The sequence below is a fragment of the Vigna umbellata genome, chromosome 8, assembly GCF_029865625.1.
Source record: "Vigna umbellata cultivar VRB3 chromosome 8, Vumbellata_1.0, whole genome shotgun sequence".
Taxonomy (NCBI): domain Eukaryota; kingdom Viridiplantae; phylum Streptophyta; class Magnoliopsida; order Fabales; family Fabaceae; genus Vigna; species Vigna umbellata.
In genome coordinates, this window is record NC_142172.1 from 47,495,239 (window position 1) to 47,513,511 (window position 18,273).

The following is an 18,273-nucleotide window of genomic DNA, read 5'->3' on the forward strand; positions in this document are numbered from 1 at the left end:
TAAAAGTAAATTTTTTTAATTTATTATATTAATCAAATTTTATATTAATTTTACTTTTAAATTTTCTATAATTTATTTTCAGAATTTATTTAAATAAACAATAAAAAAATTTATCTTCAAATTCATTTAATAATTTTTTTCAAATTCATTTTAAGTAAATAAAGTTTTAGTATTGTTTCCATGTAACATTACAAATATACGAGTATTGGTATTTTAAACTTTTCTTCAAAATTCATTCAAAATAAACAATAAAAAACTTTATCTTTAAATTCATTCAATATTTTTTTTCAAATTCATTTTAAGTAAACAAAGTTTTAGTGTTTTATCCATGTAACATTACAAATATATCGATATTGGTATTTTAAACTTTTTTAAATATATTTTTTAAAAAATAATATATTTTAAAATATCAAAGTACTTTTAAGGCAAATAAAATAATAGATAGTCTAAATTACTTGTAAACTAATTTCGTGATCAATTCAAAAAAAAATAATGAATTCTTGAAAGAAAAAAAAGAACAGATAAGCTGACATTGCATCAAAATGAATGTATGCAGGTGTACCGATTCAGAGAAATTAAGAAGTTACTATTAAAATTCAAATCATAATATGAATAACACTACTAATTGTAACGAATATCATTATTATTATTACTTAACTATTAACATTTCAGTATTGTTTCGGCCGGATCGGTGGGGACCCTGTAAAAAAACTTACTGTCGAAGACGAACGGGCGGGCGGCGAAGATACATGGACCGGGCGGACACTGCTGAATCCTACGAACCGGAGCGGGCGGCACCAAGATGGACGATCGCTGTTCCACGCTCCAAACCGGGCGGACGTCCTCCAATCCAGACGCTCTCTCTTTGCTCCAAGCCGGGCGGACGTCCTCCAATCCGGACGCTCGCTCTCTACTCCAAGCCGGGCGGACGTCCTCCTCTCCTGGCGGATGGTCCTTCGTTCTCTGCTCCAAGCTGGACGGGCGTCCTTCCGTACTTAGCGCTGCTCCACACACCCAGTTGGGGAGGGGCCGGGTACCTGCTAAAGGCACTCCGACGCTCAAGTCAGTAATATGACAGAGCGATTGTGATGCGTGTATGCATCGTTATTCAAGTTAGTTTAGAGTTCATACCTGAGACCTTTATTTATAGCGAATTGTAATGGGCTTTTACCTTTTGGGGGCCTGGGGACGGCCCAATAATACCTTAATCTTCGTTAAGGACTTTAATGTGTCATTAGCATTTAACCGTGTAATCAGCAACGTGCGTCGGTTGGGAATGATAGTCGGTCAGGGATGTTACCCTAGGTGGGCGTCCTGCTCTCGGGCGGACGTCCAATCCTTGGGCGGACGTCCAGCTCTTGGGCGGTCGTCCACTCCTTGGGCGGTCGTCCACTCCTTGGGCGGTCGTCCACTCCTTGGGCGGACGTCCAGCTCTTGGGCGGACGTACAATCCTTGGGCGAGCGTCCGGCTCGTGAATGCGTACCAGATTATTGGGCGGACTGGCGGATGACGGACGTCCTTGGACGGACGTCCGGTTCCTAAGGACGCTCGGTCCAGACTGTTTGGCGGACGTCCGGATTATTGGGCGGACACGCCAACTAAGGCGGACGTCCAGCTCTTGGGCGGACGTACAATCCTTGGGCGAGCGTCCGGCTCGTGAATACGCCCGGATTATTGGGCGGACACGCCAACTTAGGCGGACGTCCACTTCTTGGGCGGACGTCCAGCTCTTGGGCGGTCGTTCACTTTTTGGGCGGACGTCCAGCTCTTGGGCGGACGTTCTACTTTGGGTAGACGTCCTCTATCGGTACGTATGGCGCCGTCTATGTGGGCGTCCTTCCGTACGGCATCCGACACCTCTGGTACATAAGCCCCCCAAGTCCTAGTGCACGTAGTGTGCGTAGGATTATGAATAATCATCTAAAACAAGAGAAGATTTGACGCCATGGTTATACATATTTCCCAGACGTTTCGTCCCTCGGCATTTTCCTGAAGAACACTTTTTGTGAGTGTAGAGAGTGCGGTGCTATCTTGTGGTGATAAAATTCCATGTGAGTTCTTCAAATTTTCTCTTACAAACAGGGGTTCTACCCGGTTGGCGGATGTGCATTTGGCCATTTAGGTGACGCTCTGCACTCCCTGGTACATACGCTCTGCCTTGGTTGGCTGGACGCTCGCCTCATTGGACGGGCGTTCCATCTTGGGCGGACGTCCAAATGGCTGGACGCTCGTCCTGAATTCCATCTTTGGGCGGACGGCCCCTCTTTGGGATGACGTTCTGTCTTGGTTGGCTGGACGCTCGCCATCTTGGGCGGACGCTCGTCACTTTGGACGGGCATGCCATCTTGGGCGGACGTCCTTGGACGCTCGCCACATTGGACGGGCGTTCCATCTTGGGCGGACGTCCAAATGGCTGGAGGCTCGTCCTATGCCGGGAGGTCCTGTTATTACATATAAGCCCCCCAAGCCCGAGCATAATTTTATTGTGCGAAGGGATTTTCTAGATGGCCTCCGAATTGCGGGGTCCTCGTGGAGGTCGACTTGGCGTACCCTGGAGGACAAATGGCCGGACGGTTGACTGCTGAAGACCAGATTTGGCTAAGTTATGGACGGCCGGCTCTTGTTGAATGCCAGATTTGGCTAAGTTACGGACGGCCGGTCATTGCTGAATGCCAGATTTGGCTAAGTTACGGACGGCCGGTCAATTCTGAATGCCAGATTTGGCTAAGTTATGGGCGGCCGGTCAATTCTGAATGCCAGATTTGGCTAAGTTATGGACGGCCGGCTCCTGTTGAATGCCAGATTTGGCTAAGTTACGGACGGCCGGTCAATTCTGAATGCCAGATTTGGCTAAGTTATGGACGGCCGGCTCTTGTTGAATGCCAGATTTGGCTAAGTTACGGACGGCCGGTCATTTCTGAATGCCAGATTTGGCTAAGTTATGGACGGCCGGCTCCTGTTGAATGCCAGATTTGGCTAAGTTACGGACGGCCGGTCAATTCTGAATGCCAGATTTGGCTAAGTTATGGACGGCCGGCTCTTGTTGAATGCCAGATTTGGCTAAGTTACGGACGGCCGGTCATTTCTGAATGCCAGATTTGGCTAAGTTATGGGCGGCCGGTCAATTCTGAATGCCAGATTTGGCTAAGTTATGGACGGCCGGCTCCTGTTGAATGCCAGATTTGGCTAAGTTACGGACGGCCGGTCAATTCTGAATGCCAGATTTGGCTAAGTTATGGACGGCCGGCTCTTGTTGAATGCCAGATTTGGCTAAGTTACGGACGGCCGGTCATTTCTGAATGCCATATTTGGCTAAGTTATGGACGGCCGGCTCTTGTTGAATGCCAGATTTGGCTAAGTTATGGGCGGCCGGCTCTTGGGTCCTTCGCTTCGTTGCCCAACCAAGCTGAGAGTTGTTCTTGTTGGAACACTCTTTTTCACCAGCTTGGAGTTTGGTAGGGCGGACGGTCTTTTGCTTCGTCGCCCAACCAAGCTGAGAGTTGTTCTCGTTGGAACACTCTTTCACCAGCTTGGAGTTTGGTAGGGCGGACGGTCCTTCGCTTCGTCGCCCAACCAAGCTGAGAGTTGTTCTCGTTGGAACACTCTTTTTCACCAGCTTGGAGTTTGGTAGGGCGGACGGTCTTTCCCTTCGTCGCCATTGTTGCCGGTTACCTGCACCATGAAGGGAACATAGCGAATTTCAAGTTTAAAGAAATATGTGTCCGTACCTTGTAAGGCCGAAAATATGCTATGACCAAATGGCCGAGACTAGGTTGAGGCCGAACGGCCGAGACTATGCTGAGGCCGTACGGTCTTAAATGTTGAGGACGAACGGCCGAGACTATGCTGAGACCGAACGTTCTTAAATGTGGAGGCCGAACGGCCGCGATTACGCTGAGGTCGAACGGCCAAGGATAGGTTGAGGCCAAACGGTCCCTAATATGCTGGGGCCGAGCGGGCCGATAATATGTTGAGGCCGAGCGGCCAATAGATGTTGAGGCCGAGCAGCCAAATAGATGTTGAGGCCGAGCGGCCAATAATATGTTGAGGCCGGACGGCCGAGAGTTGAGGCCCAATGGCCGAGCGCCTCATGAGGCGTGATGGATGAGCGCTACTATAAGCTTTTCGGCCGGTCGTTGGCTACAGCCAAGTGGACGGGCGCTCTTTGAAGCTGGACGGACGACTGCTTGAGTCCAGATTGGACGAACGCTCTTTGAATCCGGGCGGACGAGCGCTTAGGTCCGGATTGGTTGGTCACCTGCAGTATAAGGGAAACACGATCGTATTTCTAGCTTAAAGGGTGTGTTCGTACCTTGTAAGGTCGAAAATATGTGTCCAAATGGCCGAGAATAGGTTGAGGCCGAACGTCCATGGTTATGCTGAGGCTGAACGGTCGAGACAATGCTGAGACCGAGCGTCCTTACATATGAGGAGGCCGAACGGGCCGAGGGCATATGTCGTGCGGCTATGAAGTACTGGTGATGGGGTTGTCCGTGCTCATTTCTTGTGGTCACCTTTGGGTAACCGAAGTCACACGGCCCCACGGTGGGCGCCAAATGTTTCGGCCGGATCGGTGGGGACCCTGTAAAAACACACAAACTTACTGTCGAAGACGAACGGGCGGGCGGCGAAGATACATGGACCGGGCGGACACTGCTGAATCCTACGAACCGGAGCGGGCGGCACCAAGATGGACGATCGCTGTTCCACGCTCCAAACCGGGCGGACGTCCTCCAATCCAGACGCTCTCTCTTTGCTCCAAGCCGGGCGGACGTCCTCCAATCCGGACGCTCGCTCTCTACTCCAAGCCGGGCGGACGTCCTCCTCTCCTGGCGGATGGTCCTTCGTTCTCTGCTCCAAGCTGGACGGGCGTCCTTCCGTACTTAGCGCTGCTCCACACACCCAGTTGGGGAGGGGCCGGGTACCTGCTAAAGGCACTCCGACGCTCAAGTCAGTAATATGACAGAGCGATTGTGATGCGTGTATGCATCGTTATTCAAGTTAGTTTAGAGTTCATACCTGAGACCTTTATTTATAGCGAATTGTAATGGGCTTTTACCTTTTGGGGGCCTGGGGACGGCCCAATAATACCTTAATCTTCGTTAAGGACTTTAATGTGTCATTAGCATTTAACCGTGTAATCAGCAACGTGCGTCGGTTGGGAATGATAGTCGGTCAGGGATGTTACCCTAGGTGGGCGTCCTGCTCTCGGGCGGACGTCCAATCCTTGGGCGGACGTCCAGCTCTTGGGCGGTCGTCCACTCCTTGGGCGGTCGTCCACTCCTTGGGCGGACGTCCAGCTCTTGGGCGGACGTACAATCCTTGGGCGAGCGTCCGGCTCGTGAATGCGTACCAGATTATTGGGCGGACTGGCGGATGACGGACGTCCTTGGACGGACGTCCGGTTCCTAAGGACGCTCGGTCCAGACTGTTTGGCGGACGTCCGGATTATTGGGCGGACACGCCAACTAAGGCGGACGTCCACTTCTTGGGCGGACGTACAATCCTTGGGCGAGCGTCCGGCTCGTGAATACGCCCGGATTATTGGGCGGACACGCCAACTTAGGCGGACGTCCACTTCTTGGGCGGACGTCCAGCTCTTGGGCGGTCGTTCACTTTTTGGGCGGACGTCCAGCTCTTGGGCGGACGTTCTACTTTGGGTAGACGTCCTCTATCGGTACGTATGGCGCCGTCTATGTGGGCGTCCTTCCGTACGGCATCCGGCACCTCTGGTACAAGTATATTAAACTAAAGATATTTTTGAGCAAAAGAATTGTAAATAAGTGAAAATTTAGATCATGAAATTAATCCGATAGTCTATGGGTTGGATTATAAAGTCAAAATCTCTGTTTGAATTGTGAAACAAATAGATATAAATACATGCTCAAGAAGAGTCAGTTGTCTTTCTTTGTTCAAAGTCACCAGATTAAATAATTACATATACACGCACTAACCCCTGATCAAAATTAAATTTTACTCACGATTTCATGGTTTACTTCTTCATAATTAAGAGCAGCAACCAAACTTTAATATATATATATATATAAGCTTAAAAAAGTTTTAAGTCTTTAATAATAAATTTAAGAAGTTTTTAATAAGCTTATTAAATATTCAATAAATTTATATTTTTTAATTGAATTATGTTTAATTTTTATATAGGTGATATGGTTTCTAATTGACTAATATCAGTATTATTTTATTTTATCACCTTGGTGTAAGTTGTCACTAAAAGTTATCTTATCATTTTAAAATTTATAAATTTATAATTTCATGATTTTAAATGTATAAATTGTAAAATTATGAAATAATAAAATGATATAGTTATAAAATTGGAAAATTATAAATTCTAAAATTTTAAATTTTAAAAATAAGAAAATAAGTTAAAAAATGATATTTTAACATACATGATTTTTTTACATTCATTTAACACTACACTTCCTTATTTTTTACTTAATTCTTTCTCGAAAAACTACAAAAATTCATTCTTGAGGTTACTCCCTACACCACCCTACATTGCTCCCTGCACTACCACATTTTTTTAGAATTTCAAAAATATCCTTTATATTTTAAAATATCACACATCCCACATTTTTTCTTCCACGGATGTCGATATCCGTTCAAGAAAATATAGTTCAACGGATATGTCACATCTGTTAACGGATGTGGCTACATTCGTTCAAGTTATTTTTTAGTTTTTCGTTTATTAATTTAATATTTTTTATATGATTAATTAAACGGATGTGTCACATCCGTTAAGTTTTTTTTTTAGTTTTTAGTTTATTAATTTATTATATTTTAAATTAATATATAAATATTATTTAATTTTCTTTTAAATTTATTAGATAATTATATATAAATTTATTTTATTTTATTTAATAAAATAATTATTATTAATTTAATTTTTATATTTTTATTTAATTAATTATTATAATGTTTTTCAAAATATTAATTAACGGATGTGCTAAGTTTTTTTTTAGTTTATTAATTTATTATATTTTAAATTAATGTATAAATATTATTTTACTTTTTAAAAAATTTATTACATTGTTATATATAAATTTATTTTATTTTATTTAATAATATGATTATTATTAATTTAATTTATGTATTATTATTTAATTAATTATTATAATATTTTTTATATTATTAGTTAAACGGATATGAATGTGGCCACATTTGTTAGGACTATTTTTTTAGTTTATTAATTTATTATATTTTAAATTAATATATAAATATTATTTACTGACGAGGGTGGGAAGTGATCGTCGGTGCAAGAGGCATGAAGTGCAAGGGCCACAAACAAAGAGCGGCTCCTGACAGGCTTCCAGTGGAAGGGAAACATGGATAAATCAAACATACACCGGAATGAGAGAGATCTAGAGACTGTATAGGTACGGGACTATACAGTTGAAGGATAGCTTAAATGGATTGATTTGGCTACTCATATTACCAAAATGCATTTGCTTTTCGGTAGCCTAATGGGTGACCTTCTGAGAAGTTTTCTCGAAAATTGTTATTACTTATAATTTTATTTTATTTAATAAAATAATAATTATTAATTTAATTTATGTATTATTATTTAATTAATTATTATCATATTTTTATATAATTAGTTAAACTGCCACATCCGTTAACTTTTTTTTTAAATTTTTAATTTATGGATGTGGTCACATTTGTTGACGGATATCAACATCTATTGAAGGTGAAACGGATGTGAACATTCGTTTTATTGGAATGACAAATTAGGTATGGGGTGGTACAGGGAGTGGTGCAGGGAGTGGTGATGGTGGAGAGAGCAACACTCTTCATTGTTTTAAGAACATTTTATCCTTGTTAGGTTTATCAGATAAATGTCAATGTGTGTCATCTTACTCTTACTCAATAAATTATTGTAACAGCTGAACAAGTACCAATTAAATAACATAAATTCGATTGAAAAATAAAAATTTATTGATTAGTAAATAAGCCATACAATTCTATTAGGAATTTAATTAAAAGTTTACAAATTTATGTTAAAACTTATTTAATATATATATATATGTAACATTTATTTTCAAACACCATTGCATCATTTAACCCATTAAGTTACCCCTACCAATCATTTTACAAAATGATGGTGTAGTCTAGTAACGGTTTAACTTCCCACAGTCATAACCTGCCTTCTTAAGATATTGACCAGCCATGAACGTAGGCAAGATGTTTTCCCTTAAAAAGGTAACCAACTTGGACTCAGCCTGCTGAATAGAACCCAACATGTAAGCTGTAGTAGTAACATCAACTGCTCTCCATCTTCTCTCCTTTGCATATTTCTTCAAACTTTCCTCAATCTTCTTAAAATGCACCTCTTCTTCCTCTTTCTCTTTCGAAAATGCCTCAGCTAAGCATCTTGCCAAAACAATCCCATCCTCCAAAGCACAACACGCTCCCTGCCCAAGATCAGGAGTCATCGGGTGCAGAGCATCTCCACCAACACAAACATTGCCCTTACTAATATTCCCCATCATCAGATCCCATGTTTGTCTATATCTCAGTGCATACGATAGAAAACCATCTGCATCTGTTATTTCTATGCAGGCTCTAACAGCACTCGGCATGTTCTCAAGATTTTTTAACACAAATGGTTTCAATTTAGCACGATCCTCTTTCAGCTCCTTTAGCTCTGCAGGGCCAACAAATTAATCAATCGTATCACATCTTTTACAATATAAGTTTCAAGTTAAGAACTTGCATTTAAGAAAAATCACCTTGGCTGGAGGGTATACAAGTGAAAAACCAGTGGACCTGTTTTTCATTACAAGGAACAACACCAACTCGAACACCATTGCCAAAAAACTGCATGAACCTCAGCTCCAATCCATGGTTGGTCTCGAACTGTGCAAAACCCCTGATTGCAAATCTCCCAGTAAAAGACGGCTCCTTGAAGCCTAGCCATTTTGCCACCAGGGAGTTCACTCCATCACACCCAATCAACACCTGTTACCATCAAAACATCCTCGTATCAGTTGGAGTTTACCAACTTCGATTCATAACAGTTGTTTCTCTTTACACATCACACTTACTATTTACCTTGGTTTTGATGGTTGTCCCGTCAGCAAGATGGAGTATCTTATAGAAACCAGATTCCTCAAAACCAACAACTTTTGAGGAATATCTGATGGTTTCTTTTGGAAGCTCATTCACAAGGACTTCCAACACTTTTGTTCTTTGAACACAACGAATTTCAATACCTCTACAACATCACAAGAACACCGATCATAGAAAGAATTTGGATAATTTAAACATTTAGCCACACTGATTCACATGGTATACATACTCTTGGCTTTCTGTGGATTTGAAAGACTTGGCTACTATTTGTTTCCCAGTAACCAGTGAAGTGGTGACAATCCTGTAGTCCAATTCTTGCATTAGAGAAAATGAATGATACTAAGAAGAAAATTTAAAAGATGTTTGTGCATACCCATGAAGTCGTTGATGGTTGCGGCGGAGTTTGTCTCCAACACCGACAGCATCCAAAGCCTTCCAAGCATTTTGCCACAAGGACAAAGAAAAGCCAGTGACCCTCAAAGTATCCGAAGATTCCAACACCAAACTTCGAATACCCAATCTGTGAGTATGAATGAAGAGTTGTGATACATAAACACAGTACATGTGTATATACACTATTGCGCGGCCTTTTATGGCACTAATATGCTCACACAAAATAATACAATTTGAAGTTCAAGTCCTGGTTTTGTTACCATTTAACTAATTTCTTGTGTAATCCAAATATTTATATTCCTTAAAAATGTTGTTTCCTATATTATGAATCACTAAAAATATATAAATAAATAGGGAATTTAAAGCTTAATAAAAATATTGATTTTGAAGTATAAGTGACTGTCAAAGTTTATACGATCATTTAACTTATTTTGCAATGTATTTAACAACATTTTTAATTAATATAACCAATTTAACTTAAATGTTTTTATTCATTAACAAGGTATTGTTTTCCAAATGAATCACTCAAAACTATTCCAAAATTAGGAAATTAAAAACTTAAGAAATATTGATTTTGGAGTTCAAGTGTTTGTCTGATTTTACATTACCATCTAACCAATTTCATAGTATATTTAACCATTTTTTTTAACTAATTTCATCAACTATTGTGTAATTTAAATATCCACGTTCCTTAAAAATATTGTGTTTCTTAGACTATGAATCACTAAAAATATATAAACAAGTAGATAATTTAAAGCTTAATAAACATTGATTTTGAAATATAAGTTTTTGTTAGAGTTTATATAAAACCATTTAACCAATTTTATAATATACTTAACAATTTTTCTGACTTAATTTAACTAACTATATTTCAATTCAAATACTTACATTTCTTAATAAATCCTTGTTTTTCAAATATGACTCTATCAAAATTATTCAGACAAATAAGGAATTCAAAGGTTAGTAAGCATTGACTTTGAAACCCAAAAGCTTATTCAAGGATACATGACAATTAACCAACTTCATAATTTATCTAACAACGTTTTTAACTAATGTAACCAACTATTTTTCAATCTAAATGTCTTCATTCCTTGACAAAGTCTTCTTTCCAAATATTAATCACTCAAAATTATTCTAAAAACAAAGAGAATTAAAAACTTAACAAACATTGGTTCTGAAATTATTTTTTATATTTTAAAATAAAAATTGTATATGATCTCAAAAGCAAAGTATAAACAACTACCATAATTCATAATTCTTAACGATCTCAAATTACGACGAACAAAACAAATAGGGTATGAATATCATATTACTCATATTCGTGAGTATTGATTAATTATTTGTAAAAGTTAAAATTAAAGTTTAACTTATATTTTTTGAGTTAAATTTAATTAAAATTAATATTTATTTATATTTTATTAAGTCACATTTAATTAAAGTTAAACATTAATTTATATTATATTATATTTTTTTATAATGTTTTATATTTTACTTTAAAAATTATAAATATTTTTAAAAAAATATTCAAAAATATTTAGAAATACTTATAAATTTTTTACAATCCATAAATATAAAAATATAAATTTGACAAATGAAACATAATTTTTTGTTTGTTACATATCAAATAAGGGATAAGTGAAGTTCTATAAAATACAACTCATTATCACCTTTAGCATTAAGATAATTACTTTTTTACCACTATGAAAAATATTACATGAATGCTACAGAAAATATTACACTCTAAATTACATGAATATCACCTCTTTTAGGCTTTGTTCACTTGAATAGATTTAGAGGAAAGTGATTGAAAGGATTTGAAGATAAATTTTTTTTGTTGTTTATTTGAGTAAATTTGGAGGTGAGAGTGAATTTGTAACTAAATTTTTTTAATCTGTCACATCAATCAAATTTTACACTAATTTTGATAAACTTTAATTCCAAATTCACTTTCACTTACCTCCAAATCCACTCAAACAACAACAAAATTTACTTTCAAATCTTCTCAAATCATTCAATCACTATTTCTCAAATCCATTCAAATGAACAAAACCTTAAAAATGCGTCCTATTGGTGTTAACTGATGCACGCTGAGTGTGGTTGACTTTGAACATTTTTTATAAATAAAACATAAGAGTTTGGTAAAAGAATATTCTGTTGACATGTATAACTTAATATTCATTATTATTAAAAAAATCAACTTTTGTATATATAAAAATATTGAAAAGTAAAGTAACAGATGTAAAATATATATAAAAATATATTGATCTGAAAATAATACTGGGCGAGTTTGTTAGTAAAGAAAGAATACCTATGAAGACCTAATGAAGTTGTGACGCCTGCAATTCCAGCGCCCACAATCACAATATCTTCAACTAATTCTCTTTCCATTATCCTCTTGTACAGAAGAAGTATATGGAAGACGAACACCTCTCTTGCATCCTTATATAGAATGAGAAAACGGAAGATGAACCATCTCTTTCACTGGACCGTGCAGCCTTGTGACCAATTAAAAATATCCACCTGGAAAGTGAGTTATTTAATGACGATGACATATACTTTTACAACAATACCCTTTCGATTTCAAATTAAAAATGCATTTCCTTTCCATTATTACAGGATAAGGGTATGCAAAAAGAAGACTCGCAGATCTTCATTCATTGGTTCTTCACATTGCTTATCAAACATTTCGTCGGTGGCCACACTCACTCTGCTTTAAAATCCAAAAAATAACCTTTCAGACCAAATTTATCTCTCAATACCATAATAACTTTAAGGAAAATGATACTTGAACAACTATTTTTGACAACATTTAGACACGCGCACACGTGTCAAAATCTGAGTGGTTCAGTTGGAAAAATTAAATGAAAATGGACCACTCAGATTTTGACACGTGTGCACGTGTCTAAATGTTGTCAAAAATGATTGTTCAAGTGTCATTTTCCTAACTTTAAATCTATTTCAATTTAATGCACACTCTTTTATGTCCACATATAAATTATATATTAATAAATTGTTCAATAACAAATAAAACAATATATTTAATAAATAAGAAATATATCAATATTAATATGTAAAAATTAAGAAAATTAGTATTTAAAAATTTATGAGATTTAATAAAAATAATATATAAATATTTTAAATAAAAACTAAATTATCAAACCATTATGATGGATAATTAAAGGTATGTGGTGAGATAGATGATCTTTGCATTTTTAGATAAGATACTTTGTTTTTGTTGTTTTGTGTTGTTGTTATCAAATTTTATTTTCTAATTCCGTTAGATTAGAATAAAAAACTTATACTTGTAACACAAAGTTTTTTACTTTAATGGCTGAGTTTCGGTTAGAAGTATTTAGTTTGAGATATGTAGTTCTTAAAGAAAAAAATTTGTAAATTTTAAGGCCTTGTTCACTTGAATGGATTTGAGGGAGAGTGATTGAGGAGATTTAAGAGGATTTGAAAGTAAATCTTTTGTATTTATTTGAATGGATTTGGAGATAAGTGAGAGTGAATTTGAAAGTAAAGTTTGTGAAAATTAGTATAGGATTTGATTGACGTGACAGATTAAACAAATTTACTTCCAAATCGACTCTCATTTACCTCTAAATTCACTCAAATAAACAACAATAAAATTTACTTTCAAATCTTTCACATCCCTTCAATCACTCTCCCTCAAATCCATTCAAGTGAACAAGACGATTAACTTTTGTTATCAATGTTGTGGTAGAATAAATTAGGCATGTGATATTGTGAATTGTTGTACCTTTTAATTGAGATGAAATTTCATGACTGTTTTAGCTACACTAATATCACACACATGTAAAGTATAAATTATAGTGATAAAAGTCGATAAGAGGTTTTTATATTGTGTATATATAATTTTATCCTGTTATAGTTTATTGTGATTGTGATTTCAAAAGAGAAACGTGACTGAAACTTTGAGTAATTACTATGTGCCTTGGGAAAGTGTGTTGTTTTTTTTATGGTTTCAATATCTTTTTATTTTTTAAATTTGTAAACACTGGATTCTTCACATGAATAATTATTTATATTTTTTTAGATTAGATATAAAACACTGAATTATTGTGTAAAATCATATTGTTTGGTTTTCCAATTCAAATTAGTTTTTTATTTCATATTTAATACTTAACGTGGACGGTCTTATATTTGTGAGTTTTTAAGTGTTGGAAAAATATTTTTCGAATCTATTGTTGAAATTAAATGTCTGTTTGTATTTTCGAATAAATTTTGATTCATCAGTAATTTTAAACTTTTAAAATCAATGCATGTTATTGTAGAGGAAACTCGTTTGAAAATCTAGTATTTGAAATATCAGTTTATCATTATGAGCTATATATTCATATTTACTAATATTTTATCTGGCAAAGTCATTAGATTAGATGCCTTCCACGTAAGGAAGATCAAATTAATAAATAAGATGGATTCAAAATAATGATATAGATATCAGGCTTGGTTTCTTAACTATAATTCTCAAGATTGGAAGGTTAAAAGCAATCCGATTCCCTATTATTATAATTAACATCAGCCTCACGTTTGTCCAGATTCAACTTAAGCCACTCTCATCCATCATAAAAAAGAAGATAAAACTAACGTGACAAAAAAGTAAACAATTAAAAGATATCTCTTGCTAGAATCATGAAAAAACAAATTATATAATAATACATATACGTTGCACGTTAAAAGAGCATAATTAAAATAATTAAACACGTTTTGTTCTTCCCCAGTTTCTTCTATTAATTTATAGATAATTGGCCATAAAACTAATCATTTGAAGTTTATGGTATGTCAGGAATTCTGTCATAAATGTGCTATATTTTTGATGATTTTAACATGATGTTATAATGTTTTTAGGGGTTTGGGATAGAAGTTTGTGCCTTATATTTTTCTAGATAATATAATAACTAGAGATTGCAGGGATTAAAAGTTGTCTATTGACCTTCATATTTTTGCTATATATTAAACACTTGTACCTGACATTCACTGCAGAGTTGCAGAAGCACATGGAAGAACTGACCAAAGATGTGGAAAGATCCATTCATATTTTTTATTATCATCCATTCATATTCTTTGTCTTATTGTATTTTTTTTTATTACTTTGTGTACGTTTTCAAAGATTTTACTTTTTATAAGTTTTGTTAAAATTGATTTTCGAATTTTTTTTTTCAACGTTTAAAATGATTTAATTTGATTTTTTTAGTGACAACGTCTAGATCATTAACCAATTAATGTCCAGATTAATTATTAGTGAATGAAATGTAAGTTTATGATGTACATGACAACTTAAACGAAGGCAAGCTAGAATTATTTTAAGTGTTTAAGTTAATTCTTATGTATTTTTTTATTATGAAAATGTCTGTGGTCTATTTGGAGACGAAAAATTATATAAGAATAAGCCGTGTATTGTTTGTGTTAGATTATTGATTTTATTTGTGTTTACTTTAAACTATTTAAGAAAAAAAATTGTAGGATTGATGATTTATTTCATTTTTGCTATCCAGTAAGATTTGAGAGAATTTAATAATATTTATTTAAAAAATTAATTTTGTTCTTGGAAATTATATATTTTTCTTGTATTTTTTTTCTGAAAAATGCATACAAATAGATAAAAAAATTCAATTCTAACTAAACTGAAATATTCATTTATTAATTTTATTAATAATAGTAATTATAATAAATATTAAATAATAATAATAATAAAGTTACGGTAGCGCTCTACTTCTCTATTTTCTTTTGCCATGATAAAATTATTTTTCATAGAAATTTTTTATTCAGATTATTAGTACAATTTAATTTTTTAATTATTTATTAAATATACTGTATTAAACTTAGTTATTTTTTAAAATATATTGTATTAATTATTTATTAATTTTTCTTAATACAACTATTTCAAATAATTTGTGTCAAAATATATATTACTCTCAAATATTATTTTAACATTTTAGTAATTTTTATATTAATTTTATTATCGACAATTATCATTTTATATTACTTTTATAATTAGGAATGTTTTATAATTTTTTTATTTATTGGTCAAATTCTATCATAATTTTCAAAAACCTTACTTTCAAATTTACTTAAAAAACAATCCTCAATTCATCTTCAAATTTCCTCAGATTTATTTATTCACTTTCTCCCAAATCTTTTAAAGTAAACACAATATTCTGTTATGAAAATGCGAGATTGAAAGAAAAATACTTTTTCAACATTTTTTTACAATGTTTGTTGTGGTTCGTGATTAATTCATTTAAAAAAATTTGAAAATAAATTTAAATAGGTCAATAAAATTTTAACACGTTCTTATTTTTAAAAATTGTCATAAAAAGTGATTACATGAAAAAAAATCCCACAAGAAACAATTTGTGAAGAAAAGGTGATTTTTTTTCCGCAATGAAAGGAACTCGACCACTGTGTTGTGAGAGGGGTTTACAAAATAAATAACTTATATGAATTAAATAAATAATAATAAAGATTAAAAACATTCGCATCAAGGTTTTACAAACTGATAATATAACATGCTCGAAATAAAAGTTTGACAGGATGAATTTGTATATTTATTTATTATTAACTAAAAGAAAGGATAAATAAACATCCCACTCCTAAAATGTTCTCTATGGTTTGTGGAGAAATGTACCATCATAGACAAACCACGTGGTTCCGTATTATTTTGGTGCTGTGTCTGTGTCTGTACGTCCACCTTAATTATTGCTTTAGCAGCTCAGACCATCTCTTTTTGTCTGGTTTCGATTTTGCTTCGACATTTTATTTAGGAAATTGAATGCTTACAAATTAGCAACTCACACGTACTCACATGTACCAGGATACGTTGTATAGGTTGAATATACACGTATCTCTACGTTAATAAGATATTGTTTGTTTTAGATTAAATTTTCAAGTGATTTATTTTACTGTGACATGTTTACTTAAGATATTGAGGGTGTTCTACCAGACAGAGAAATAGTACTAATTGAAGCAAAAAATGTCTAGCCCTAGTAATCAAGAGATAGAAGAGAAGGGAGTTACACAGGTATATGCTACTCCTTTTTTCCAATTCTTTCTTCTTGTGAAAACTACTATTTTTGAACAATTTTTCTTTAAATCGTATGAATCAATATATTAACTTTTTGCTCAGAGTTATGAAAATCTAGAAAAGTTTCTGTTCTTGTTACGTGGACCTCAAATAGACCAATCATTGTGACCACATAGTTTGGCATGAAAATTGTATCATATGATTGTTTAGATTAATCTTAAATTGGATTGGACGATATAATCAAGATTATCATGTCGATCACCTGAGAAACTTCAGAGGCCGAATAATGGAATAGTCATTTTTAAACAATGATTAGATTTAATGAATATTAAGTTATGATAAAATATATTTAATAGCAATTAAGTCACAATTAAATTATCAATAATTTAATTTTTATTCCAAAATTTATAAATATAAATTTGAGATAAAAAGATAAATAATTATATTTATTATATATTAAGTTTTCTTGTCAAACTTATTTTGACATCAACATTAATAAATAATTCCATTTTACCAAATAGTAATAAAAATAAATATCAAAATAGACAATAGTAAATAGATGATTTCAATCCCATAATATATATATATAAGGGTAAATAAATAAAATAAGTTTGTATTTAAAATTTATTGGTTTTCTTTGAAAAGTACTTTTGTATTGTGATAAGTTGAATATGTGTGGATGATAAGTGATCATGAAATTAATTTGATAGTGCATAGGGTTGGATTATATATAACGTCAAAATCTCTTTTGAACTGCCAAACAAATACATAAAATAAAAAGTAGGTTGTCTTTTTTTTTCAAAAGTAACCACTCATATTAAAACACGTAGTTCCAAAAACAGCCCCGAATTAAAATTATATACTCACGTTTTCTTCGTTTGTTTCTTAATAATTAAGAGCACCAACCAAACTTTAATAATATATATATTAAATAAATTTCAAATCTTTAATAAAAGTTGGAACTGTTCATTTCTTCTTAATTAAAAGCACCAACTAACTTTTTGTTTCTTCCTAATCAAGAGCACCAACCAAATTTGGAAACTTTTGAGTCTGTAATAATATTTTTTTATGATGTACTGAATGTTTAACAACTTTATATTTTTTAACTGAATATGTCATTTAAATTTTCTCTTAATAGGTTGATATGCTTTTTAGATGACTACCATGGGTGTTATTTTACTCCATCACGACTGTTACCACTATAAGTTATTTAATTGTTTTAAAATTTATAATTTTATAACCATAATTTTTAAAATTTATACTTTTATAATTTTAAAATTAAAAAATCATAAAATTATATAATTGTAAAATTTTAAATCTATCAAATTAAAAAAATTCTAAAATAATAAAATAACATGTAAATTAGAGTTGTCAAAACGGTAACCCGGTTCAATCCGATCCGGCTCATCATGGGTTGGTAACTTACTGAACCAACCCAACCTGCCTCACTTATTAGTGAGTTAAAAAAATTTGAACCTGACCCGACCCACCACGAGTTCATGAGTTAAACAGGTTGACTCAATGAAATTACAATTTTTTTAATTCAAATATAAATAAACGTAACACTAAAATGATGTTAAACTCCAAAGACAAATTCAAAATAAATAAATATCATATCATCCAAGTGTAACAAAAAAAACATGTACAAAAGACAAACAAATAAGTTTTTAATATTGATAATTTTTGTCCATTTATAATATTATTATAGTCTTGAATAGATAAATCTAAAATATTTTTATCTCTTAAA

The 18,273-nt window shown here is 34.0% G+C and overlaps 1 protein-coding gene across 1 annotated transcript; it reads right to left on the reverse strand.

Annotated features, from left to right (window-relative positions):
• Positions 1-7,933: 7,933 nt before the first annotated feature.
• LOC124844259 (monooxygenase 2-like) lies at positions 7,934-11,884 on the reverse strand. The gene is made up of 6 exons (XM_047321153.2): positions 11,787-11,884; positions 9,459-9,605; positions 9,315-9,386; positions 9,068-9,230; positions 8,746-8,974; positions 7,934-8,660 (listed from the first exon to the last, which is right to left on the reverse strand). The coding sequence occupies exons 1-6, from the start codon at positions 11,864-11,866 to the stop codon at positions 8,125-8,127; spliced, it is 1,227 nt and encodes a 408-aa protein (XP_047177109.2). The 5' UTR covers positions 11,867-11,884; the 3' UTR covers positions 7,934-8,124.
• Positions 11,885-18,273: the final 6,389 nt, after the last annotated feature.

Coding starts and splice junctions, on each gene's coding strand:
- LOC124844259 (XM_047321153.2), bottom strand. CDS start 11,866: ATGGAAAGAGAATTAGTTGAAGATATTGTGATTGTGGGCGCTGGAATT. Junction 9,387..9,458: donor AACCATCAACGACTTCATGG/GTATGCACAAAC, acceptor ATTGGACTACAG/GATTGTCACCACTTCACTGG. Junction 8,975..9,067: donor GGACAACCATCAAAACCAAG/GTAAATAGTAAG, acceptor TGATGGTAACAG/GTGTTGATTGGGTGTGATGG.